The 26,419-nt window shown below is 37.8% G+C and overlaps 2 protein-coding genes across 3 annotated transcripts in view; both read right to left on the minus strand.

The window, feature by feature from the left end:
* LOC127424104 (glycine dehydrogenase (decarboxylating), mitochondrial-like) overlaps positions 1 to 8,442 on the minus strand; it is a 34,954-nt gene extending 26,512 nt beyond the window's left edge. Inside the window, exons 1-3 of the mRNA XM_051668949.1 lie at positions 5,698 to 8,442; positions 5,441 to 5,519; positions 1,001 to 1,136 (exon numbers count right to left, since the gene is read on the minus strand). Coding sequence (XP_051524909.1) covers positions 1,001 to 1,136; positions 5,441 to 5,519; positions 5,698 to 5,976 — 494 coding nt within the window. The 5' untranslated portion in view covers positions 5,977 to 8,442. The remainder of the gene's footprint in view (positions 1 to 1,000; positions 1,137 to 5,440; positions 5,520 to 5,697) is intronic.
* A 5,796-nt stretch (positions 8,443 to 14,238) lies between these two features.
* LOC127424139 (monocarboxylate transporter 13-like) lies at positions 14,239 to 25,499 on the minus strand. 2 transcript variants are annotated; one of them, XM_051669080.1, is made up of 6 exons: positions 25,427 to 25,493; positions 24,460 to 24,515; positions 23,853 to 24,082; positions 23,486 to 23,629; positions 19,184 to 19,966; positions 14,239 to 17,219 (listed from the first exon to the last, which is right to left on the minus strand). In XM_051669080.1, the coding sequence occupies exons 3-6, from the start codon at positions 24,052 to 24,054 to the stop codon at positions 17,023 to 17,025; spliced, it is 1,326 nt and encodes a 441-aa protein (XP_051525040.1). In that variant the 5' UTR covers positions 24,055 to 24,082; positions 24,460 to 24,515; positions 25,427 to 25,493; the 3' UTR covers positions 14,239 to 17,022. The 2 variants fall into 2 exon arrangements, with proteins under 2 accessions (XP_051525040.1, XP_051525030.1); XM_051669070.1 differs by lacking the exon at positions 24,460 to 24,515 and having other exon boundaries at positions 25,427 to 25,499.
* Positions 25,500 to 26,419: the final 920 nt, after the last annotated feature.

Here is a 26,419-nt window from a genome sequence, read left to right on the forward strand (position 1 = left end):
GTGGATAAATTTGAAAACAGCGACTTCGCATTAGTGTGGACAGGGAAAACGGAAAACTATGAAGATTTGCTGTCATGTGATGCAGTTATCAGATCCATTCAAACCAAAACAATCAAGATGGTAGCCCATGTTGTAGAAGCATTGTTGTGCCTGCCATTTACTTTGAAAGCACTGTTCAAGATAAATGTTACTTTCTACAACCTTCACACTGCATTCCTTCAAAGACGATGGGAAGTTTACTTGGAACTGATGTCCGGTGTCAGAACACGAGGACAATTGCGTTTCATACCGCACAGGAAATGACGCAGGGCCACACTTCCGTTTTCTTTTTTTTTTTGCACACACAGTAAGGGGATTTAAGTGTTTTCAGGAGTTTTAGAGTGGACAAGCAACTTTTGGAAATTTTCACATTTATCCGGATTAATGTGGATGTAGTCTGGGGGCCTGGGTAGCTCAGCGAGTATTGATGCTGACTACTACCCCTGGAATCGCAAGTTTGAATCCAGGGTGTGCTGAGTGACTCCAGCCAGGTCTCCTAAGCAACCAAATTGGCCCGGTTGCTAGGGAGGGTAGAGTCACATGGGGGTAACCTCTTCGTGATCACGATTAGTGGTTCTCGCTCTCAATGGGGCACGTGGTAAGTTGTGCGTGGAATAGCATGATCCTCCACATGCTGCGAGTCTCTGCGGTGTTGTGCACAGCGAGCCACGTGATAAGAAGCGCAGACTGACTGTTTCAGAAGCGGAGGCAACTGAGACTTGTCCTCCACCACCCTGATTGAGGTAACCACGCAACTACGAGGACCTAGTAAGCAATGGGAAGACTTATCTGAAGTTGTGCATGCTAATCCTTAATATAACAACTGTTTTGAACAATATGTTCCAGGTTGTGGATGCAAACTTTCATTCTCATGACTGAAACAAAGGGTTGATTTGTGTTTTTTGGTCAATTTTGCACCCCCCAAAAGTAATATATAATAAATGCCTAAAAAAGCCCATACCATCCAGAGTTCTCTAGTAGGTTTCTTTGTATGACTTGTGGAACAGAGCAGTTATAATAGCCCATTCCGATGTAGGACCTCCATATCTTGTTCCTTGAGGCGATCTTTTGGAGTGACTCAAGAATTTCGTTCTCACCTGTAGTAATTAAGCACATAAATAAGAACAATTTGGATTTCTGAGTTTATTTATCAAAGTAAACAGTGTGTAAATACACTATCTGTCGTATCTTAATGGGACTGTGCACGCATGCTTTGGTCACTGAGCAATTTTATTTTTATCATGCTTTTTAAATACAAAGTCATAAAAACTGGTTTGGCTAGTTTTTTCAGATTTGACTTCCTTGCAAGGACAAAACACTGGAGTTGTGCAGACTTAAATTGAAAGAAGCTTCTCTTCTATTTAACAAGTTACTACCACTGTATGTAGCACAAATTTGTTAGGAAGTTTCTCACGAGACTCATAATTGAGGAGTATTACACAATTCTATCTAAATGTAATGAAAAATATTCCTTGTTTTTAACAAATATCTAAACACACACAGTCATACAATACCAAACACACACTTTGCATGTTTTCATTGATTTAACATTTTCCTACAAATGACCTACAATACTATGATGAATAATACAAGGCTTGGGTTTATTGATTATTACAGTGTGTTTGTAATTTATAATTTACTAGAACAAAAGTAAATGAAGGGCACATATGGGACATTTCCTGATGGCTAGGCAAGTAGTTTAATCGCCGTTGCTTTAGGCCACTGGAGCCAGCACATACCGCAAAACAGGAATTCCCGAGGCATTGTGCTGCAGCTTAGCGACACAGCAACAGAACGGGGCAAAGATAATGCTGTAGTAAATACAGATACAGAGGGGGGAAGAAATACACATTGCTGGCTACCACAGACAGACTAACATCTCTATGGGATATTCCATGTCAATATTTACATTGCATTTTTGGAAATAACCAAGTGCCATGTTTTTTTTTTTATTTATTTTTTTACAACTATGATTAAAAGACATACCAAAATTATATATAAAATATAAAAAACTAAAATGTAAAAGGAAAAAGGGAAAGTTACAAAGCAGCCTATTACTGATGAGTAGTGAATTACTCGCAGGATCTGCAGACCAAGGTCAGTTCAGCTGAACCAGCAGAATCCAGTATCTCTTCGCACACCCATCAGCTTCAGCATGGCTTGCTTCATTACAGACAGACACAAGCAGAGGCTAACGCTGACTCACCCTTGCCATATGTTAAACCCAATAGTACCTATAGCAGCATTTAAAAAAAAAACTATATAGCTTTGAAATCCATTTTTTGTCATTCAATTTCCCATTGTTTGGGGGAAATAACAGTTTGGTCAGTCAAATGAGAAAGGGTTGTTCAGCAACCTTCAGCACTTCAAAAAAAGACCATATATGGGTGATTCTCGTGAAACCATTCAAGAAAAATGTCCTGGTACAATTTCCCCAAAAATCAAAAGAAACCATGAAATTGCATTTTGCATACAGAAAATGAAGTGTATTTTGGGGTCATTACAATTGTTTACATTGTGCCATTATCTCCATGACAGTTTTACACATTTTACCGCAATGTGTAAAGATGGTCAATGAGCATGTCATTGCTAACATTATAAAAGTTGTTTTCAAGTCGATTTTTTTTCAAATCAGCTGGTTTTTACACAGGTGGAGGCACAACCTCCGCTAATGCACCTGTATGGCTCTGTAGATGGATACGGCTCAATGGACAGAGCAGCGTGAGCGCAAAGCTCTTAAAGCTTGAGCTCTTAAACTCACAGCTTTGCGAGAATTATTGAGAAACAAGGCACTTCAGCACAGAACTCTACATTTATTATAGTAACAATAACTGTACTTTAGGCAGAAATAGATTGATAATAAATATTATTATATCACTACTTCAGCTCTATTAAATTTGTCATAGGCTACATTAGGGGAGTGAGAGAATACATTTGTTACAACTTATATTTATATTTTGTGTTTATTTTTTGTTTTTACGTGTGTTTAGAGTAAGTCTACTGTTTATAATTACAAAAATGCCATAGTGTGTTTTACAGAAATCATGTTACATCTAACCACGATAGTGAAGATCTATGCTTCCATGTGCTTACTATGGTCTTGTTACAAATACCACAGTTAAAACTATAAACAAATAATTAATGAAGAAATTTAATTTTTCAAAAAGGCAAAATGTAAAATATGAACAATATCACTTTTATTATTAATTTCTGTCTTCACATTTTCATTTTATAGGCCCCAGATATAGCCCTCCATCTGCTTAAATTTAAGAAATGCAAGGTTTGGTCTCACATTCATGATGCATGAGCCTGCTGAATTTATAAAAATAAATAAATAAATAAAAATTAAAATCATGCAATGCATCAAAGTTGCACTGAGCAAATTAAGCAAATAGTGTTTTATGTTTTTTAATTTTATTTTTTGGTAGAACAAAGTCTCCGCTTTCAATTTATGTCACATAATTGGGGGGGCGTTCATCAAAAAAAGATTGAGAACCACTGATGTACACGCCCCCTTTATAATAATTCTCCTTACCACAACCTGAAAAAAATTCTATATTTAAATTGTGAAGTATTCATTAGAGCAGTGTTAATGCATGTGATTAATTTATCATGTTCAACACGTACATTTTTATTACTATATTACAGCTTTTTCTGTAAAGCTGCTTTGACGGGGGCCTGGGTAGCGAGTAAAGATGCCGACCCATGGAGTCGCGAGTTCGAATCCAGGGCGTGCTGAGTGACTCCAGCCAGGTCTCCCAAGCAACCAAATTGGCCTGGCTGCTAGGGAGGGTAGTCACATGGGGTAACCTCCTCGTGGTTGGTATAATGTGGTTCTCGCTCTCTGTGGGGCCTGTGGTGAGTTGTGCGCGGATGCCGCGGAGAATAACGTGAAGCCTACACGTGCGCTAGGTCTCTGCGGTAATGCGTTCAACAAGCCACATGATAAGATGCACGGACTGACTGTTTCAGAAGCGGAGGCAACTGACACTTGTCCTCCGCCACCCGGATTGAGGCGAGTAACCGCACCACCATGAGGACCTACTAAGTAGTGGGAATTGGGCATTCCAAATTGGGAGAAAATGGGACAAAAGAAAATAAAAAATAATTAGTGTGTTTGTTTTCTTTCCTAAAATGGAAATTAATTTTGACAATAATAGTAGTATTTATGGAGTGAAATTTCAGGACTTTCAAAATTTGCCATTAATCACGACTAAGAAAAAAAAAAAATAAATAAATAAAAACACGCAATTAATTGCAATTAAATATTTTAATAGACTGACAGCACTAGTATTCATACATCATAGCAGTGCTTCTTTGGTTCTGCCTTTCGTTCTTAATTTAAAAAAAAAATTATTCAGCATCTTTTACTGTAATAAAGTAGAAAAAATTACTGTTATGGTAATGAGGCAAAATGTAGTTACGCTAATGAAAATTACTTAAAAATAATGTCACAATCTAAACTATTTTAATTGCCCTAAATATACAGTAGATTTCATTTTCATTATGCAAAATCTAATTTCAAATATATATTTTTAAATTGATAGAGTTATCCATGACCAGGACATTTTCTTGAAAGGTTTTTTTTTTTTTGGTGAGAATCGCCCATATTATTAAGAGATACCACTTTTACATAAATACTAAATACATTTTAAAACACTAATAGCTTATATTGGTGTGTTAATAGTCGTCTGGGCTGTGCAGACATTAAAATAACCACACTCCAGTGATATCACAAACAATGTTTAAGTTTTTCTCTGTTTATTAGCTCAAAGGTACTTCAAATGCGTTAGAATTGCAATAAAGACTCAATGTTCCATATTTATGCCATTAAAATGTTCATTTATTACACAAAGTTGTGTGTTGAGCAGTGCTGGCGTGATGTAATGTGACTGCTAACCAGATCAAACTGGCCGTGTGACGCTGAACTTTACACTCTAATTATCATCCTATTGGCATCGGCTGAGGCGGCAGGAGATTGGTGCTGCTCGCCCGGCTCCGCAAAAACAACTCCAAATATGTTCAAAGGAAGACTTAACGGGGGGAAAACACTCCTGTAAGGTCTATTGGCACACAAAGAGCGTGTAACCTACATTCAACCCCGAGATGGTCGCCTTTGTTAGGAACTCCTAATTCAGCTTTCGAGAGTTCAAACTAAATATGTGATGGTGGAAATGCTTTACGGCTTTATTAATTATTGTGCTGCCATAAAAACCGACCCAGGAGAGCATCTGTAAGCAGACACACTTTTGAAATGTTCTTTAACTTAAATATAACCTCATGATAACCGATTTGACTCACAGACGGTCAATGCAAACATACGATGAATTCACGTCAACAAACGACACGTGTTTCCTCTCGGTCTGTATGCTGCGAGTGAAGAGTATGAGGTGAAACTTACACACAGGATCGTCCATTTTCAAACTTCTTCCCAGACGAATGGATGCAGGGATTGTGTTTTCTATAAGCTGGGAAACAGACTGAAATCGAGGGAAAATATGATCCATTATTGTTTTATTTAACCACTTATGAAGAGTGAAAACTGATGATCACGCGATAGTTTAATAACATTTTAATCTAGGAGAATGCTGAAATTAAGCGTTTAAATGGTATATTACTTAATTTAGACTGTATAATCTTAGTAAATAGTTGTCTTACCTCAAGTCCAATAGTATTGAGCATCTCTCGCTTCTCTTTGTCACCCGGTCCAATGTGTCTCTCAGAGAAATCATCGTGTCTCGGCAGGATTCTTTCAATCTTTCTGGACCACAACACTTGTGAAGTGCTCAGAGCGCGAGCATTTGCAGATAAATCTGCAGTTACACCTTGAAGTTTCTTCAAAACATCACCTTTGCTGCAAATATGCCTACAATACGGCATGCGGGCGTTCATCGACCTGCTGACTATAGCACCCCACGATTTAACGCAGCTCTGCATGTTCTTCTCTTTAAATGATGTGTTGGATAGAAGAGTCTCTCAGCCACCCTCCACGCCGTGTGCAACCCTCTAAATGTCTCTAAAATTTCTTAAAAGTGTCTATTTTATACGCCTCCTCGTTGAGCAGCCAATCGATAAGGGAAATCTCTCTGACGCAGGGACAAGCCCCAGTCTCTCTCTCTCTCTCTCAGGTCCTGAACTCTTTCTCATGTGCTGTTGTTTGTAGGAAGCGCGAATAACTCGTGCACTCTGTATCTGCTCGTTAAATCCTGCCTTTACATGTTTTATAGAGGCGTTCTTAAAGTAATATTTCAGGTTCAGTACAAGTTAAGCTCAGTCAATAACATTTGTTGCATAATGTTGATTACCACAAAAAAATAATTTTGACTTGCCCCTATTTTTCTTTAAAAAAAAAAAAAAAAAAAAGAGCAAAAATCAGTTCCAGTGAGCCACTTACAATGGAAGTGAATGGGGGCCAATCGGTAAACATTAAAATACTCACAGTTTTAAAATTATAGCCACAAGAAATAAACAATATGTGTGTTAACACGATTTAGTGTGATAAAATCGGTTAATAACATTTTCTGTGTAAAGTTATAGCCAATTTTACAACTTTGTTTCTATGGCGACGTAATGTCAACAAACCCTAAAACGACTGTAAAAATTACGATTTAGGGTGCTTTCACACTTGGTTCGATGCTTGTCCTTGCCCCTCCTGCTGCCTGTGCTGGTCTGTGTTCACATAATCACGTTATTTGTGTCCGAACCACGGCCCGAATACATCATTAACATGAGTACAGGCGGCAGCTGTTTACTACTGTAACTAGGTAACAACTCGAGAAGGTGTCACTGTGTTAAGTGAAGTATTAAAGTTTGTCTTTTTGGATTTACTATGAAAACTTGCCATGCATAGAACAACACTTGTGTTTGTCTCCCGCAGATGCACTGAATGTGCAATGATGTGATGAATATTAGCGTTTGTCTGCCGTGAGCCTGCAGATGTGTTGGTTGAGATGTGAAGAATGTGAGCTGCTCTCTGAAGGTGGTGTATTTGACACAAGCAGGTATGAGAAATGCATTGTACCAAAATAATTGTGATCGCGAGCCTGCAAAGACGCAAATTATACATCATCACAAATGGTACATTTCCACGATTTGGTACGATTGTGTCCATATCAGCAACAAACCATACCAGAGTTCAAATGAACCATACCCCAGACCACCTTTTCAAGCAAACCAAACCACCTTTTCAAGCACACCAGGTCTAGTCATCAGGGGCGGTACTTGGATGTGACCTTTGGGGGGGCATTTTGATCTTCAGAATGGGCAACTACTGTTTTTATCTCTTTGTCGGACTGGGACTCCTCCTTGATCATTTTTATTTCGCTTTGTCCCCCTTGATCATGTTTCAGCATTGGTGTGGGGGGGGGGTTTACATGGAAAATCTAAAGAGACCCCCCTTGACGTGGGCACTCTGAAGGGAGCATGGCATCACAGTTTAAATGTAGCCTTCACTAAAAGTCTTGTGAAAGGCCCATTGTGAAATAATTAACTTTCTTACTTTCGAGTTGCGTCACCTTACCGAAGTGCCCTTCAACGGTACATAAATGCCATTTGGGAAATGCCCCTATGAGTGTGTTTAGGTGAGATCAATGTCAAGATTTCACATTATGGATAAATTATTTTGTACAATATGAAGCTTTTCTAATTACTATCTATTTATACTATCTATTTAACACTTCAAACGCTTTGCACACTTTAGTGAGAGCCACATTTTCTTAAAAAAAATAAATAATATATATATACACACACACACACACACACACACTCTTTTAAAAATCTTAAAAGATTTTATACTGCTGAAGTTATGATACCGTTTTGAAGGTCTTACACACTGATACCGTTTTGCTGGAGTTATACTGTCACCTACTGGTTAGATGATAGCTTGATGAATACATCCCCTAACATTCATCACTTGGACATCTGTAGAAAAACAAGCTAATGCTAATGGCTTATAGTCGTACAATTTTTGTAAATGATTATCATTGGAATCTATTTATGTTTTTGCATTATGTAAGCCAAATCCTTGTTGAAGTCCTTAGGAAACTGCAAATTTTTTGTCATGTCACCATATATACTGTATATTTATGGAAAGAACAAATGAGAAAAGTGATTTAAAAAAATATGCTAAAAGATAAGTTGGGAAACTTCAAGGAAAGAGCAACATTTTGAACTAATGAGAGATCTTTTAGTTTCATTATTTTTTCAAGAATTTTAACTGTTTCTAAAACTGAAAAACCAAAATAGGCCTACTGAAAATGGTTTACTAAATATAGGTAGCATTTATCAGTGCAGTATAGTATGGTAATGCTCTACCTGCACGTTTCCTCACTCTGGAGACACACAGGTCTTGGAAGGTGGGCACCAGTTATCCTCTCAGCAGTCCTGGCTGTCTGTTGTAGTTTCCTTCTGCTCAATATATCATGAACCTGAATAGGGCCACAGTGATATCATACACTATATGGGGTGAAGATTTAACATATTGTACAAATAAGGACTTTTCTAACTCCGCTGCTCTGTTTCACGGAAACCTGGCTGAATGAAGCCATCCCAGACAGCGCGCTATATCTGCCGGGCTTCTATAGACTTTCGGCTGTTCAGGGCGGATCGCATTGCGGAATCATCGGGGAAAACGAGAGGCGGTGGAACGTGCTTTTACATCAACAAAAGTTGGTGTACCGATGTAACAGTATTGACGATGTGCTGTCCTAATTTAGAAGCGAATTTCATCAACAGTAATCCTTTCTACTCACTGTGGGAGTTTTCCTCATTTATCCTGGTGAGTGTGTACAGCATTGCAACAGCTGGCTGATCACATCACAGACACGGAGCAACAACATCCGGACACTGTAAAGGATGCATGTCGCTCTGTCCCACATGCAGCTTTAGGGCTCACTGTCTGGTTCATCTTCTCTCGACCTACAAGCAGAAACTAAAATCAGCTAAGCCTGTAGTAAGGACTGTAAAGAGATGGACTAATGAAGCAGAGCTGGAACTATAAGCCTGCTTTGTCTGCACTGATTGGAGTGTTTTTGAAGCTGCAGCAACAGACCTGGATGTGCTCACAGATACTGTCACTGTGACATCATATATCAATTTCTTTGAGGATATGTGCATCCCTACTAGGACATTTTTATCATTCAATAACAATAAACCATGGTTTACAGGAAAACTCAGACAGCTTCGTCATGCCAAAGAGGATGCTTACAGAAATGGGGATAAAATATTGTACAACCAGGCCAGAAACACACTGACTAAAGAAATCAGAGTGGCTAAAAGAAGCTGCACTGAAAAGCTGAAAAAACTGTATTCAGCCAACGATCCTGCATCTGTGTGGAAAGGCCTGAAAAGCATCACCAAGTATAAGACACCTCCCCCTCGCTATGTAGAGAATCAACAAATGGCTGATGAACTGAATGTGTTTTACTGCAGGTTTGAAAAGCCCAGTCTCACACCCATCTCCCTTCTGATCTTCACTTCACACACACACCAACACATCCTGGAACCCCCCTCCTCCCCCTCCTGCTACTCAACCTGCACTTACAGTCTGCGAGGATGTGTGCCGGGTCTTTCGGAAACAAAAGACTAGGAAAGCTTCAAGCCCAGATGGTGTCTCACCTGCCTGTCTGAAAGTCTGCACTGATCAACTGGCCCCCATCTTCACACAGAGCTTCAATAGATCACTAGAGCAGTGGGAAGTTCCCTGCTGCTTCAAACGCTCCACCATCATTCCGGTCCCCAAAAAAACCCAAATCACAGGACTTAATGACTACAGACCTGTCGCTCTCATGTCTTTGGTCATGAAGTCATTTGAGAGACTGGTTTTGGCCCACCTGAAGGACATCACTGGACCCCTGCTAGACTCCCTTCAGTTTGCTTACCAATCAAACAGATCTGTGGATGATGCTGTCAACATGGGACTGCATTATATCCTGCAACACCTCGACAGACCTGGGACTTATGCAAGGATCCAGTTCAGCCTTCAATACCACCATGCCTGATCTTCTCTCAACCAAACTGACCCAGCTCTCCATGCCAACCACAATCTGTCAGTAGATCAAAAGCTTTCTGACAGATAGGAAGCAGCTAGTGAGACTGGGGAAAATCATATCTGGGACCCTCACTATTAGCACTGGTGCTCCTCAGGGAGGCATTCTCTCTCCACTGCTCTTCTCCCTGTACACGAATGACTGCACTTCAAAGAACCCCACTGTCAAGCTCCTGAAGTTTGCAGATGACACCACGGTCATTGGCCTCATCCGCGACGAGTCTGCATACAGACGGTAGATTGAACAGCTGGCTGTCTGGTGCGGTCACAACAACCTTGAGCTGAACATGCTCAAAACAGTCACCATCCTGAACAGCACTGTGGCAGCAGTGGAGTCATTCTGGTTCCTGGGCTCTACCATCTCTCAGGACCTGAAGTGGGACACCCAGATAGACTCCATTGTGAAGAAGGCTCAGCAGAGGTTGTACTTCCTTAGCCAGCTGAGGAAGTTCAACCTGCCACTGGAGCTGCTGACTTAGCCGTCATTGAGTCTGTCCTGTGTACATCTATAACTGTCTGGTTTGGTTCAGCCACCAAATCAGACAGAATGAAACTACAACGGACAGTCAGGACTGCTGAGAGGATTACTGGTGCCCACCCTCCAAGACCCTCCAAGAGTGAGGAAACATGCAGGTAGAATCACTCTGGACCCCACACACCCTGCCCACTCTCTTTTTGAACTGTTGCCATCTGGCCGGTGCTACAGAGCACTCAGCGCTAGGACAATCAGGCACAAGAACAGTTTTTACCCTCAGGCCATTTACCACATGAACAATTAAACTGCCTTCAGGACTCCCCATAGTGAAATAATGTAAATAAATATCTCATGTACATACAGTTGAAGTCCAAAGTTTACATACACCTTAGCCAAATACATTTAACCTCAGATTTTCACAATTCCTCACATTTAATCATAGAAAACATTCCCTGTCTTAGGTCAGTTAGGATCACTACTTTATTTTAAGAATGTGAAATGTCAGAATAATAGTAAAGAGAATTATTTATTTCAGCTTTTATTTCTTTCATCACATTCCCAGTGGGTCAGAAGTTTACATACACTTGGTTAGTATTTGGTAGCATTGCCTTTAAATTGTTTAACTTGGGTCAAACGTTTTGGGTAGCCTTCCACAAGCTTCTCACAATAAGTTGCTGGAATTTTGGCCCATTCCTCCAGACAGAACTGGTGTAACTGAGTCAAGTTTGTAGGCCTTCTTGCTCGCACACGCTTTTTCAATTCTGCCCACAAATGTTCTATCGGATTGAGGTCAGGGCTTTGTTATAACACTCCAGTACCTTGACTCTGTTGTCCTAAAGCCATTTTGCCACAACTTTGGAGGTATGCTTGGGGTCACTGTCCATTTGGAAGACCCATTTGTGACCGAGCTTTAACTTTCTGGCTGATGTCTTGAGATGTCTTGCTTCAATATATCCAGATAATTTTCCTTTCTCATGATCCCATCTATTTTGCGAAGTGCACCAGTCCCTCCTGCAGCAAAGCACTCCCACAACATGATGCTGCCACCCCCATGCTTCAAGGTTGGGATGGTGTTCTTCGGCTTGCAAGAACCTTTTTCACCCTTTTCACCCTTTTTCCTCCAAACATAATGATGGTCATTATGGCCAAACATTTTTGTTTCATTAAACCAGAGGACATTTCTCCAAAAAGGAAGATCTTTGTCCCCATGTGCACTTGCAAACTGTATTCTGGCTTTTTTATGGCGGTTTTGGAGCAGTGACTTCTTCCTTGCTGAGCAGCCTTTCAGGTTATATCGATATAGGACTTGTTTTACTGTGGATGTAGATACTTGTCTACCTGTTTCCTCCAGCATCTTCACAAGTTCCTTTGCTGTTGTTCTGGGATTGATTTGCACTTTTCGCACCAAACTATGTTCATCTCTAGGAGACAGAATGCGTCTCCTTCCTGAGCGGTATGATGGCTGCGTGGTCCCATGGTGTTTATCCTTGCGTACTTTTTTTGTACAGATGAACGTGGTACCTTCAGGCATTTGGAAATTGCTCCCAATGATGAACCAGACTTGTGGAGGTCCACAGTTTTTTTCTGAGGTCTTTGCTGATTTCTTTTGATTTTCCCATGATGTCAAGCAAAGAGGCACTGAGTTTGAAGATAGGCCTTAAAATACATCCACAGGTACACCTCCATTCAGTACACCTCCTATCAGAAGCTAATTGTCTAATTGTCTAAAAGCTTTACATCATTTTCTGGAATTTTCCAAGCTGCTTTAAGGCACAGTTAACATTAATGTATGTAAACTTCTGACCCACTGGAATTATGATATAGTCAATTAAAAGTGAAACAATCTGTCTGTAAACAATTGTTGGAAAAATTACTTGTGTCATGCACAAAGTAGTAGTCCTAAACGACTTGCCAAAACTATAGTTTGCTAATATTAAATCTGTGGAATGGTTAAAAAAAAAAAAAAGAGTTTTAATGACTTCAACCTAAGTATATGTAAACTTCTGACTTCAACTGTATGTAAATTCCCTCATATTTAATTCAATAACTGTACATACCCCTACATTGCACATATTTTAATCTTGCACATGTACATACGCAATTCTATGTTATATGTCCTATTTTTTGTATGTCTATTTATACTCTTACCTTGTTTTATATTCTGTGTCTCACTGTAATGTTCTGTGTTCACTTGCTTGTTTCTCCTCCTGTATCACCAAAAAAAAATTCCTTGTGTATGTGAGCACACTTGGCAATAAATCTCTTTCTGATTCAGATTAAATGAAAACAAACATAAAAGACATTAAAGGTGCTATATGTAAGATTGACAAGCGTTTGATCGTTTGTCAAATTCAAAATATTGGAGAGTTTTCTGCCCAAACCCAGATTCGAAGCTCATGTGGGTTGCCAGAATGTTGACACGCAAAATCAACCAACTCAGCATCTGTTTCAAAAGATTTTTGGGCTTTAAGCTGTCTCCATCTTCCAAAGACATCTCCAATATTTATCCTTGTTTTACTACGCCTCAAGGTCATGGTGGTTTTTAGACGGATGGTGAGGCTTTTTAGGTCATGTGGAATCTGTTATCTCTGATCCAGTTCTTTTGCTGTCTTCCATGGCTGCAGCATGCAGTGTTGTTTACCTGCAAACTTGTTCAAATCTGGCAACCCGGCGGTGTCGGTGGGGAGTGGGCAGTGGGCGGGATCACACAGGCCAAAACATGAACAGAAATTCCGGCCCGGAATGGAAACTTCAAAGTAGAATATATTGGCAGTAGCATTGTTATCGGAGAAGCCAGTATTTCAACTTAGCGAAGGTGCTATATGTAATATTTTTACTGTACTAAATCATAAAATGACCATAATATGTCATTAGAGAATAAGGAAACATGCGTCCTGCACCCATGGAAGCCAGCAAACAAACTGCTTTTGGTAGATGGAGACAGCTTAAAGCCCAGAAATCCTTCAAAACGGATGCTGAGTTGGCTGATTTGCGTGTCAACATTCTAGCAACCCACATGAGCTTCGAATCTGGGGCGGAGCAGACAACTCTCCAATATTTAGAATTTGGACTGCAGTACCCATTTCAAACGCTTATTGCCAATCTTACATATAGCACCTTTAAAGTCCCCGGGAAGTGGTGGTCGATTATTGAGGAATCAAGATCTGTAAAGACCAAAAGGAGAGGAATAATTTGAACTTTGCTCCAATTAAAGGAAGAATTAAGTGAAAATTTAATGCATTGTTAATGAGAGATCTATCATTGAAGGGTAGAGAATTGCTGTCCAAAACGGAAGGGTTATCAAACTTGGTGTATACAGCACTTGCATTTGAGGTTCCACAATCCACTATATAAGAAGTAGATATCCTATTATTTAACTTAATTTGGAAGAACAGACCTCACTTTATTAAAAACTAATATTTTATGCAATCCAATAGAAGAAGGTGGTTTAAACGTGCTTGATTTTAATACTTCGAATTGTCTTTAAAAATAAATGGATAAAAAATTATTTTCTTTGAGAAGACAAAATATGGAAATTAGATTTTTGATAAGATGGGTGGTTTGGAGTTTTTCTTAAGATGTAATTTTGGTGTAAACATGGTTCCTGTGAAGTTATCTGATTTCCATAAACAGGTTTTATTAACTTGGATAATCATGTACAAACACAACTTCTCTCCACACAAATCTGTTATTTGGAATAAAAAGAATATTCAGTTTAAGAACAAGTCTTTATTTTTCAGAAACTGGTATGATAACGGTATTTTACTGGTGAGACAGTTACAGTTGTGCTCAAAGGTTTGCATACCCTGGCAGAAATTGTGAAATTTTGGCATTGATTTCTTGTCTTGATGTCTTTTATTTAAGGATAGTGATCATATGAAGCCATTTATTATCACATAGTTGTTTGGCTCCTTTTTAAATCATAATGATAACAGAAATCACCCAAATGGCCCTGATCAAAAGTTTACATACCCTTGAATGTTTGGCCTTGTTACAGACACACAAGGTGACACACACAGGTTTAAATGGCAATTAAAGGTTAATTTCTCACACCTGTGGCTTTTAAATTGCAATTAGTGCCTGTGTATAAATAGTCAATGAGTTTGTTAGCTCTCATGTGAATGCACTGAGCAGGCTAGATACTGAGCCATGGGGAGCAGAAAAGAACTGTCAAAAGACCTGCGTAACAAGGTAATGGAACTTTATAAAGATGGAAAAGGATATAAAAAGATATCCAAAGCCTTGAAAATGCCAGTCAGTACTGTTCAATCACTTATTAAGAAGTGGAAAATTCTGGGATCTCTTGATACCAAGCCAAGGTCAGGTAGACCAAGAAAGATTTCAGCCACAACTGCCAGAAGAATTGTTTGGGATACAAAGAAAAACCCACAGGTAACCTCAGGAGAAATACAGGCTGCTCTGGAAAAAGACAGTGTGGTTGTTTCAAGGAGCACAATATGACGATAATTGAACAAAAATGAGCTGCATGGTCGAGTTGCCAGAAAGAAGCTTTTACTGCACCAATGCCACAAAAAAGCCGGTTACAAGATGCCCGACAACACTTTGACACGCTTCACAGCTTCTGGCACACTGTAATTTGGAGTGACGAGACCAAAATAGAGCTTTATGGTCACAACCATAAGTGCTATGTTTGGAGAGGGGTCAGAAAGGTCTATAGTGAAAAGAATACCATCCCCAGTGTGAAGCATGGTGGTGGCTCACTGATGTTTTGGGGGTGTGTGAGCTCTAAAGGCATGGGAATCTCGTGAAAATTGATGGCAAGATGAATGCAGCATGTTATCAGAAAATACTGGCAGACAATTTGTATTCTTCTGCACGAAAGCTGCGCATGGGACACTCTTGGACTTTCCAGCATGACAATGACCCTAAGCACAAGGCCAAGTTGACCCTCCAGTGGTTACAGCAGAAAAAGGTGAAGGTTCTGGAGTGGCCATCACAGTCTCCTGACCTTAATATCATCGAGCCACTCTGGGGAGATCTCAAATGTGCGGTTCATGCAAGACGACCAAAGATTTTGCATGACCTGGAGGCATTTTGCCAAGTCGAATGGGCAGCTATACCACCTGCAAGAATTTGGGGCCTCATAGACAACTATTACAAAAGACTGCACGCTGTCATTGATGCTAAAGGGGGCAATACACAGTTATGCAGACATAACCTACAGTTGAATATGAATCCCATAAGAAATAAAATAAATGTATTTTGCCTGCTCACTCATGTTTTCTTTAAAAATGGTACAAATATTACCAATTCTCCAAGGGTATGCAAACTTTTGAGCACAACTGTATTTAAGATGGACTACTTTTTAATTACTATGAATTCCTTATTCCTTATCAGATTCCTATAACTGCAAATGAATTTGCAATAGTATTTGATGCCATTCCAGATGGCCTTATTCAACTAATATCAGGTGACATGTCTTCTGGAGGTATGAATCTTTCATCATATGATACACAAATAAGAGTGAATGGAGTCAACTTTTTAGAAAATAAATTTAACTATTTTTTATCAGAACAACCTGCAGAAATACTTCGTTACCTAGATGCAAAGCATATTGGATTTCAAAGTATTTTAAAATTGAATGGAAGAATGTTTGGAGATTACCTAGTAAATACTGTCTCACCAATAATGTTAAAGAAATTACTTATACATTTAATTAACCCAATGAAACAATTAATCTCAAGATTCTTCAAAGACATGGAGATCACATGTGTTTTCTGTAACATAGAGATAGAGACCATAAATCATTTATTTTTTGAATGTATGTAAACCAAATTATTTTGGATTGACATAGAACATTTAATATTTAAACTAACAAAATTGAAGATTCGGCTAACAGGTGAAGATATTTTTTTTATATTATAAGAACAAGAGTTTTGAACTAAATTTTGTAATCAATTTATTTATCATATATGGAAAATACCATATTCACAAACAGAAATGGGCAAATAGTAAACCTAACATCTGCCATATAAAACTGAGTTGTTGCAATATATTAAGACTCTAAAAGCAAAAGTATTGTATAGAGTATTTGAAGCCATTTCTCTAAATAATTCTTTTAAACTTTTATTCCCCCGACAATGTATTTATATGTATTTTTTTTATTATTATTATTTTATTGTTTTACTTTGGTACTGTTGTAATAGTGAGAGCACATTGTAATTCTCTTTGTTTGTATTTGTATGTAAATGTTTTTGTTCTGCAATAATAATAATAACAAATATATACTTAGCCATTTTTGAGAAAATGCCAATAACCGCAGACACACACACGCACACACCACCGTGCTGCTGTTAGAGAGTGAAACTGTACAGAAACTGAAAAAAATCAACAACAGCGCATCGCGGACAAAGTAAAAACATGAATATAGTAAGGCTCTGAACAGACCAAAGTTCATATAATTATTAAACATAGCCAAGTTATCTTCAGTGACAGGTGACTTTTAAACATCTGTGTGGTTGGCTTTATTTATCAGATGATCTGTAGTGGTGTCAGTACAGGAATCTGGTTGTCTGACAGGGAGTTTTTTCTTCTCCACCAGCTGGTCCACAAGCACCACGAAAACACTAGATAGGACAAGGCAGAGACCAGACAAGTAGAAACCAGCACTGAAGTTGTTGGCCCAGTCCACCAGCCAGCCTGTAACACAGATAAACATAAGAGACAGGTACAACAGCCAGCCTGTGGCACAGAGACCAAAACCAAAGCCTGTAAAACCTGCTGTTAACCGCGTCATTCCAACTCAAACACCCTGTCATGCCAACTGTCTTCAGCTTTGCAATGAGGAATCATATTTTCCTTAATTAATGAAGTATGAAAATGTACTGTAAGTTTCAGAACTCAAATCTTCTTCTCCAGACCAAAAATACTATGTACTGAAACTAGGCTGCATTAACAACAACAAATGTTGTGCTGTTCTGGCGGTGTCTCTGCATGGATCAGGGAAAGTGTGGTGTTTTTGTCTGGCACATTTTGGCAAACAATATACAATATAATGCAGAGAGGTTAAATTATAACAGAAAGTGTTTGGGAACAAAGCGTTGAAATTGCTTGTTTATTCTGGGGGTTCAGAAAGAGGGTGCAATATTGTCAAACTAAATTACGACTGTTTTTGGTGCTGACCTAAAAGGCTGTACTGACATTATAAGTGGACCTCAGGGAAATAAATAAAAGTTTAAAAACAATAAAAATGTATAAGTATATTGATGATGAACTCTGAATAATTTTTGGACAACATTTAAATATAATTAGGGTGCACAGTGCTTGTGTAAATTAGCAGAGCATTTACAATTCTTATTTGTGCACAATCTACTTTGCTAGAGTTATTTATACTATGTAGCTCTTCAAAATGCAAATCTGTGTGGAATGTGCAGATAGACTAAGGCATTCAACTACACTTTTTTTTTTAATGTCAAAAAAACATATCTGCATATAATGCCATGTGAAGAATTCATAATAATAATAATAATAATAATAAACAATATAAATATATTATTTAACTTCCATCTTAAAAGTGTTAATTTTTGACTAAAGTAATTTTACAAATCTGAAACACATAGATAATAGGTGTGTAAATATTTGCTTTCATACTAAAATTACAGTTCTTTGCTCAATTATATGATGCTTTATGAAATTTAGTCTTGGTTCAGTTCATTTAAATAGATAATTTTGTTACAATTAATTATTTTCAAAAATAATATGCTAACACACAAACTGAACTACTAGACTGACAACCTCTAACATAGTGGAACACAACACTTGCATTTTGGCTAAGAAATGAGACCTGCTCCATCATTCACTTTGACCAAGAATATTTTAGTCTCATGCACTAAAATAAAAAGGAAAACATTTAAAGGGATAGTTCACCCAAAAATGAAAATTCTCTCATCATTTACTCACCCTCATGCCATCCCAGATGTGTATGACTTTCTTCTAAAATTCTTTATTTGTGTTCTGCAAAAGAATATTTCAGCTCTGTAGGTCCATACAATGCAAGTGAATGGTGGACAGAAATTTGAAGCTCCAAAAAGGACATAAAGGCAGCATAAAAGTAATCCATACGACTCTAGTGGTTAAATCCATGTCTTCAGAAGCAATATGATAGGTGTGAGTGAGAAACAGATCAATATTTAAGTCCTTTTTTACCATTCTCCTCCCTGCCCAGTAGGTGGCAATATGTATGAAGAATGCAAATTGCCAAAAAACAAAACAAAAACTTGTAAGTGAAAGTGGGGCCAGAAAGTCATACACATCTGGGATATCATGAGGGTGAGTAAATTATGAGAGAATTTCCATTTTTGGTTGAAATATCCCTTCAAATGATTATCTCGACACTGGTTTGGAGCAGAAACAATTATTTCACTAGAAAGCTGAGACTTTCCTTTTTACTTTAGTGCATAAAACTCAATGAGATCTTTTGTGACTGATGTATGGTCTGTGGCTCTGTGCTGAGTCTTATCCAGTTTTTTAGATATAAGTGGGCATGGGCGAGAGTGCTTGCGCTATCTATGGGCATATGCCTGCAAACTGTGAGTGTATTGTATGCTCATGAAGTGGAGCTATCAATCACTCAAATGTTAAAGAAAAAACAAACAAACACTGACCTGCAGCAGGTGGACCCACAAATCCTCCAGAGCTCCGAAACAGCATGAAGAGCCCCAGAGCGCTATTAAACCCCTCCAGTCCAACAATATCCACAATACTCGTCACATGGATGGCCACCACACAGCCAAACAGGAAGCCATAGAATACAGTGAAGACCAGGATGGCCCAGTAGTTCTGTGCAATGGGAAGCAGAAGTAGCACCACCCCCAACACTGTGACCACCATGGACAACAACTGCAGGTTCCTCACCAGCCGCAGATTAGCAAGCCATCCACATGCAAGTCTGCCCAATAGATCTGCCAGTGCCAGCACTGACAGAATGGAGGCTGCCCAGTACTGCTCCATGCCCAGGCTGTTGGCATAGGGCACCAGAAATAAAGGTGGGATGAAGAAACCCGCAGCAGCCAAGATGGCAAACATGATATATAGCAGCAGCTCGGGCCTCTGGATCAGAGACCATTGGAAAGTGACTCTTGACGTCCTGCTTTGCTCTTTAGAGTCCAGCACCAGTTTGCCTTTGAAAGAGGTTTGTGAAGGTGGTTTTGCTTGGAGTGGTCTCATCAAAGCCCCACATACACACAGATTCAGCTGAAGACCTCCGATGATGAGTAGAGACCCCTGCCAAGAATAGCTCTCAATAAGCCACTGAAAAAATGGGCTGAATACCATGGCAAAGACACACTCTCCTGAGCTGGCGATAGCATAGGCGATTGGACGCCAGCGTTTGAAATAATGGTTAACCATGCTGTTTGCTGGAATCCAAGATAACGAGATTCCAAGCCCTAAATCACAACATGGAAGAACATGTCACAACTTCATGTTAAATTATCACTAAAAAAAACAAAAAAAAAACAGTAGTAACCTACTAAATACAGTAGACTTGGCTATGGCTAAGATGATTTACCTAGATGCTTAAATTTGTAAAGTATATACATCATAGCTTGTGTACAGTAATCTGATATATGGCAATATCTGTAAAAAATGTTTGTTTATGGTTTTTTATTCATATAAAAAGTCAAATCCAACAAAAAGGTCAGTTTTCATATATTTTACCAAATAGTAGTGGAATTTGAAAGTGTACACACACTGTATATGCTCAAATACATGAACTATAATTTTATATATACTGTGCATGTTCATATATGACCACATATCAGATTTCGGTCTCCAAACAGACCCTCACTGTTGTCCCCCATTGGTGAGGTTAAGAGATGCTGTGTTTGAAATAACATACTAGCCTATTACATTTGCAGTGTTGGGTGTAATCCAACTGCAAAGTAATTAGTTACTGTAATCTAATTACTTTTAAATAAAAAAGTAGTGCAATGCATTACATTTTTAATTCTTGTAATCATTACAGTTAATGACTTTCATTTAATTACTTTTAAGTACATTATAGGGTTATGCTTATTTCTAATGTATTATTTATGTAGAATACATGAATTATGGCCACTTAAGTCATTGTGAAGGAGAAATGTGAGGTGCTGAGCGTATGACTTGTGTAACAATAAACAAGAAACATATTTTTTCAATTTAAGTGGAAATTTGTTTTAGAAAGTTACTTGAAAGTAATGTGATTACTTTTCAATGAAGTTATTATAAAAGTAATCTTATTATAATTTTAGATAATCCATTTGTAGTGGATTACTATTTTTAAGTAACTTACCCAACTCTGTACATTAGTATACATCAAATACTGTTTTGTTGTTCCAAATTGTATTTTAAAGTTGTGTTGCACTAATTAATTTTAAATTGTTTAACAATTTAGAGATAAACATTTTAACCAGTTATTAAAACCTTCACCTGCGATTAATTTTGTTCGCCATGATGGATTCTGAATCTATCTGTAGATCGTTAGTAAACAGGGCAGGTGGAGAAAATTTATGAAGCAAGACACTAGTGGCACAGGTCCCGGATCAACCGCCTTCCCTCACGTCACGCCACTAATGTGGCCAGAAATGAAGAGCCCAAGCTGACGTCTGAAGCGAGCATGTGAGAGGAAAGGTGTAATAACGAAATACCTGTCAAATGTAACCACTCTCGTTAAATGCCGAATTAACGCTATCCTCTCGCTTCGAGCGATCCGTCTCGGTCCCATGTCCCTGCATGTACAAGGAAGCGGGTAATCGAAGTCACTGAGATAAGCCATCATGCTCGCACCCCAGATTTGATGGCCAGAGGTTTCGGGCCATAAAGAACATAAATATGATAAACGTCTCTCAGATGGCTGATCAACTGTTCACTTACCTAGTCATTCATGTAAAATTGTAGGTCTGTTTTATTTATTATTTAAGTGGGTCATGCCATGAAGAATCTAATTTTCATTTATCTTTTGACATAAGAGGTTATTTTACTATAAAAGCATTCTGTAAGTTTCAAAACTTCCTCCTCACTGCAAAAAGAGCATTTGTTGAAACCAAGCTGCCAAAATGACTAGTTCTCTACGTCCTCCACATTATGATGTCACACTGTAGAAGACATTTTTATCTGACCGCCTCAAACACATCAACGCCTACTTTACCTTTAATCACTTCGTTAGTCTGCCAGTGGAGAGAGCAGGCCAGTCAAGAGCAGAGAGTCAATCATAACAGTGGGTCTGTACTGTTAAGTCTTAAAGGAGAAGCAGCACCAAAACTGAGAGTTTCTGACAGAGGTTCAGAATGAGGGTGAAACATGATCATGTTTTACAAATACAGTATATGACTGTTTTTTGCTAAAAATAAATAAATAAATAAATAAAAAACACTTTAACATTATCAGGGTTCCCACTCTTTTCAAGGCACAATTTTCCAGGACATTTTTATTAACGGGTGTAATGTTTAAGCAAGAACACAAGAAAGGTCATGATGTATATTATGGTTATTTTTTCTGAATTCATTACACACTTTCATTTTAAAGCACGCAGCACATGGAGATTCTATATTTAATTATATCGCAGCTTTTGCAGTTTAAAAACCACACAATTTAAATTTTATTATTTGTGCATTTAAACATTCTTTTTTTTTTGTCCCAAATATGTACAATTCCGAGACATTCCGTGTTTTTTTTTACAAGCAGCTAATGCCATTTTTATGACTGGATTTAATGATTCCACATCACCAAAATCATAGGGCCCTAGATGTGGTAACTGTGGAATAAGCGGACTTGGATCGATCATTTATTATTGAAAATTAATTAACATCCCAAGGTGTAAAGGCCGCAACACAACGCTACCACCTCATGTTGTGAACTCATTTTCAAAAAAGTCAGCAGCAGTCTGACCTTAACACAACAGCAATGTTAGAACAAAAAAAATCATATTTTTCCACTATGTCAATCCTAACAAACTATTTAATCGGAGCAAAGCAGAGGATGACAGCAGATGAGGAGAAAATGTACAGTGCAGGGCTTCATGACGGTCAGTAGTTGACGTTTCACAATGTACATCCAGTGGCAGTGACAAAACTATACAAATATGTGTATTTGACACCTATCCTGAGCCCCGATCATTACCATGTTTTTTACATTTAACAAAAACCATGTTTGCCACAAAGTCAAACAGTTTTATAAATATTTTCCAGGACAAATAATTAATTTCCATGTCTGGAAAAATGCATTGCAAAATTCCAGGTTTTCCAGGATGCGTGGGAACCCTGATTATAACATAAACCTCAAGTAAAATTATATATATATATATATATATATATATATATATATATATATATATATATAAAGACATGTCATGACCCCTTTAAACCAACTCAGCTGCAAGTTTAAAGTTAATCCCTAACTGTAAATTTTAACAGGCTTAAAATTAATCTAGATTTACCTTGAAATTTTACCTTTGTTTAAAAACATTGGATATTTTTAAACAAAGAATTATCAGGTAAACCTTAATTTAATCCAATTTTAAAATTAATCCACCCTCAGTCTCCATTCACTGTCATTACATCTTTTCTGTACAATGAAAGGTAATTGTGACTGAGGCTGTGTTGCACTGGAAGAAAACAATAAATAAAATAAAGTCAGGGGGTTTGGAACAACATGAGGGCGAGTAAATGATGACAGAACTTTCTAGTTAAGCAAACTTTACTGAACTTTGCTATGACATCTGGATATCATAAAGTGTGTTTTATCCACAAACTGTATATTGAATATCATCAAAAAGTAGAATGGCAGCATGTTATTTTAAACACAGCTCAAGTATCTTGAATCAAGACATCCAAACCATGTTTTTGTCCATGCATTTGAAAAGGTCTTAAATAAGTGAAAAAGAGCTTTATGCTAGTTTCCAGAGTAAACAAAGAAGCCTTTGCATTTACCTTGCAGCACACCCATAGACAGATACATCCAAGGCAGACTGAGGCCTAAAGAGGCAAAGACCATTCCTGAGGCAGCCAGAAGCCCTCCGATCATGATAACAGCACGCTGTGACAGGTGTATACTGAGAGCACTGGCAAGAGGAGCTAAACAGAAAAGCAAAACAACCCATTAACAAGCAGAACCAAACAAGTCTGTGGCATCCTGACTCTAGAATCTAGAGGAGGCAGGAAGTCTTGATCATGAAATGCCAATTTCAAGACAACTTGTTACAATGGCACTGGGAGAATTCATCAAATTCCTCTTGATAACAATAAGGTAAACATCACTTTAAGATTTAAAAACAGTACTTGAATGGGTTTCTCTCACCTCCCAAATGAAACACAGCAATAGTGGTTGAGGTCACCCATGAGGTAGTACTGGCAAGGACACTGTAGTATCTTTGGATTTCAAGGAAGAACAGGCCAAAGTTCTTAAGAACAGCAGCAGTGAGGCCCATGATGAAGAAGGCCGAGGTGAGCACGACCCAGCTGTAACCACCATCTGGTGGGTCTGTTGAGTAATTCTCCATTTTTGACCCGTCAGGCTGTTCTCACCCTCTGAAAAATAATGTCACAAATTGATATTGGAAAGTATTTAGGCCTATATACAGTCAGAATAAATGTGCAAAAAAAAAAAGTGTCTTTGGAGGTATAGCTTTTCACTGAGGCATTGACATGTAAAGGGTACAGTGAGTATACACTTAAACGTTAAATCTGCAAAAAAAAATTTCTGACAGTGTATTTACATATTGAAAAAAAACCTACTGTATGTGCAAAATGTACAAAGTTTTTATAAAATGGCATTGGAAGTAATTGATCACTTTTATTTAGTGAACATCTGAATTACCTCAAATGAGAAAAAGATCTCAAAACAGATTTCATTAAGACATCCCTGTGTGTGTGTGTGTGTGTGTGTGTGTGTGTATATTATTTACTTAGACAGCAATAACGTTAAACAGAGACCAAATGGAGATTTTGCTTAAGTCTTTTCCTGAAAAAAAAAAAAAAAATTATAATAATAATAAAAAACAAATCATTTATGGTACAGCTGTGGTTGCCTGAAATTTACTGTAAAAAATATGGTGACCATGTTTCATGCTTTATGGGATGTAATTTTGATGCCTGTATATTTTATAATATTTTATAAATATGTTATACTACGTTATACTGCCGTGTACTATTAAAGCTATTTCTATTATTATTAGAGCCGTCAAAATGAACTCTTTCTATATATTTAACTCCAATTTTATGAAACAGAATGATGCAACATAGGAACATTTTTTTTTTTCAAATTAAATTACATTTGTTATCCTTTATATAAAATAATAATAATAATAATAAATCGTATTTATTTGTATAATTTAAAAATGATTTGAATTAAATTTTGATATTTAATTATATATAATCAAATAATAATCACATTTATTAGAATACTTTTAAAATGATTAAAATGAAATTGATATTATTTAAATCAAATTATAATAATTATTTTAATAATTATTTATTAAAAATAAAGTAGGTATTAAACTTCAATTATCCGCATGCAAGAAAATGATAGCCTACTTTTCAGCTAAATCAAGTAAAATATAGATTTTGTAAATGCACTTTTAAACGAATTAAATTAATTGCTCGAAAATCACAGAAAATATCTGATCAAATTACATTACCGGACATTAGGTAAACTTGCAAATCGCGCCATGTAGAGAAACGTATTATAAAAAATATAATAATTTGTAAATTGTCTGCATGTTTATACTATGTGCATATTATGGACAACGTAATGTATACTTTCGCTGCTGTTTTGCAAATAACTTCCCGTCATAAAGTACAATATAGGATGTGAGCGCAACCTCTGACAACGTCCTTCAGCGTTTAGAAAATAAAATACAGATCTACATCTACCGTGTGGAAACGAACATGCTCGTCTCCTCTGCTGTCCTCGGTCAGGTCCTCCTCGCGTTACAGTCACTGCCACTGCCACTGCGCTATGAGAGCGGAGCTGTATTTATAAACACGCGACAGCTCTGGCCACGCCCCTTAAAACCAGACTATGGGTGCGTTCCATTCACAAGTGATCATCCCTGTGCCATATGCACTTCAAAGACTTTAACACCCACTGTGAGAGCTTTGGAAGGCTGAAAGGTGTGGAGCTCAGAAATAAAGTTTATTCGGAACTCACCTTTTAAGTCATTTTTCTTGGAAATTCTTTTTGAAGCGATCTTACAGCATGATTGACTATCATGATTGTTTACATTCCGAAGTGCCCCTCAGAGGCAGATTTATCCCGTTTGGTACGCGGGATAATGGATCGGGGTCACGCAAACGCTTTCTTCCGTTCCTTCACGTATCCACCTTTTTCCTGGGGGTCTTATTAAATATCGTCCATACATTCTCTAAAGCCTCAGGACTTTGCCTAAATATCAATAAATGTGAATTATTGGCCCTTAAACATTTTAACCTTTCATCAGTTTGTGGTATCCCCGTAAAAGAAGTCGTCACGTAGCCTATTACATACATTTTTCGCCAATTTTTAATAAGACAAAAATAAATCAATCAGCGGTTACTCAGAGACTTGATGACAAAGGCAGAGGGCATCTCTAGGCTCACGACGCAGCTCTTTCACTGCGGTCAATAACGTTACATGAGAGATAATTGATAAAATGCTCTCTAATTATTTATGGAAAAATAAGACTCATTATATAAAGAAATCTGTAGTTATGAAAATAACAGAAAATGGTGGTCTTAACTTCTTAGATTTTACTAGGCTACTCTTAATTATACCTTTAAAATAAACTGTTCTGCAATTTCTGAGCTAGTTACATAAAAGATGTTACTCCAGACTGTGAGTCAACCTCTTTCCTGGAACATTCATGCAATGCGAATTATCTGCTAATT

This window comes from Myxocyprinus asiaticus, chromosome 3 (genome assembly GCF_019703515.2).
Source record: "Myxocyprinus asiaticus isolate MX2 ecotype Aquarium Trade chromosome 3, UBuf_Myxa_2, whole genome shotgun sequence".
Lineage (NCBI taxonomy): Eukaryota > Metazoa > Chordata > Actinopteri > Cypriniformes > Catostomidae > Myxocyprinus > Myxocyprinus asiaticus.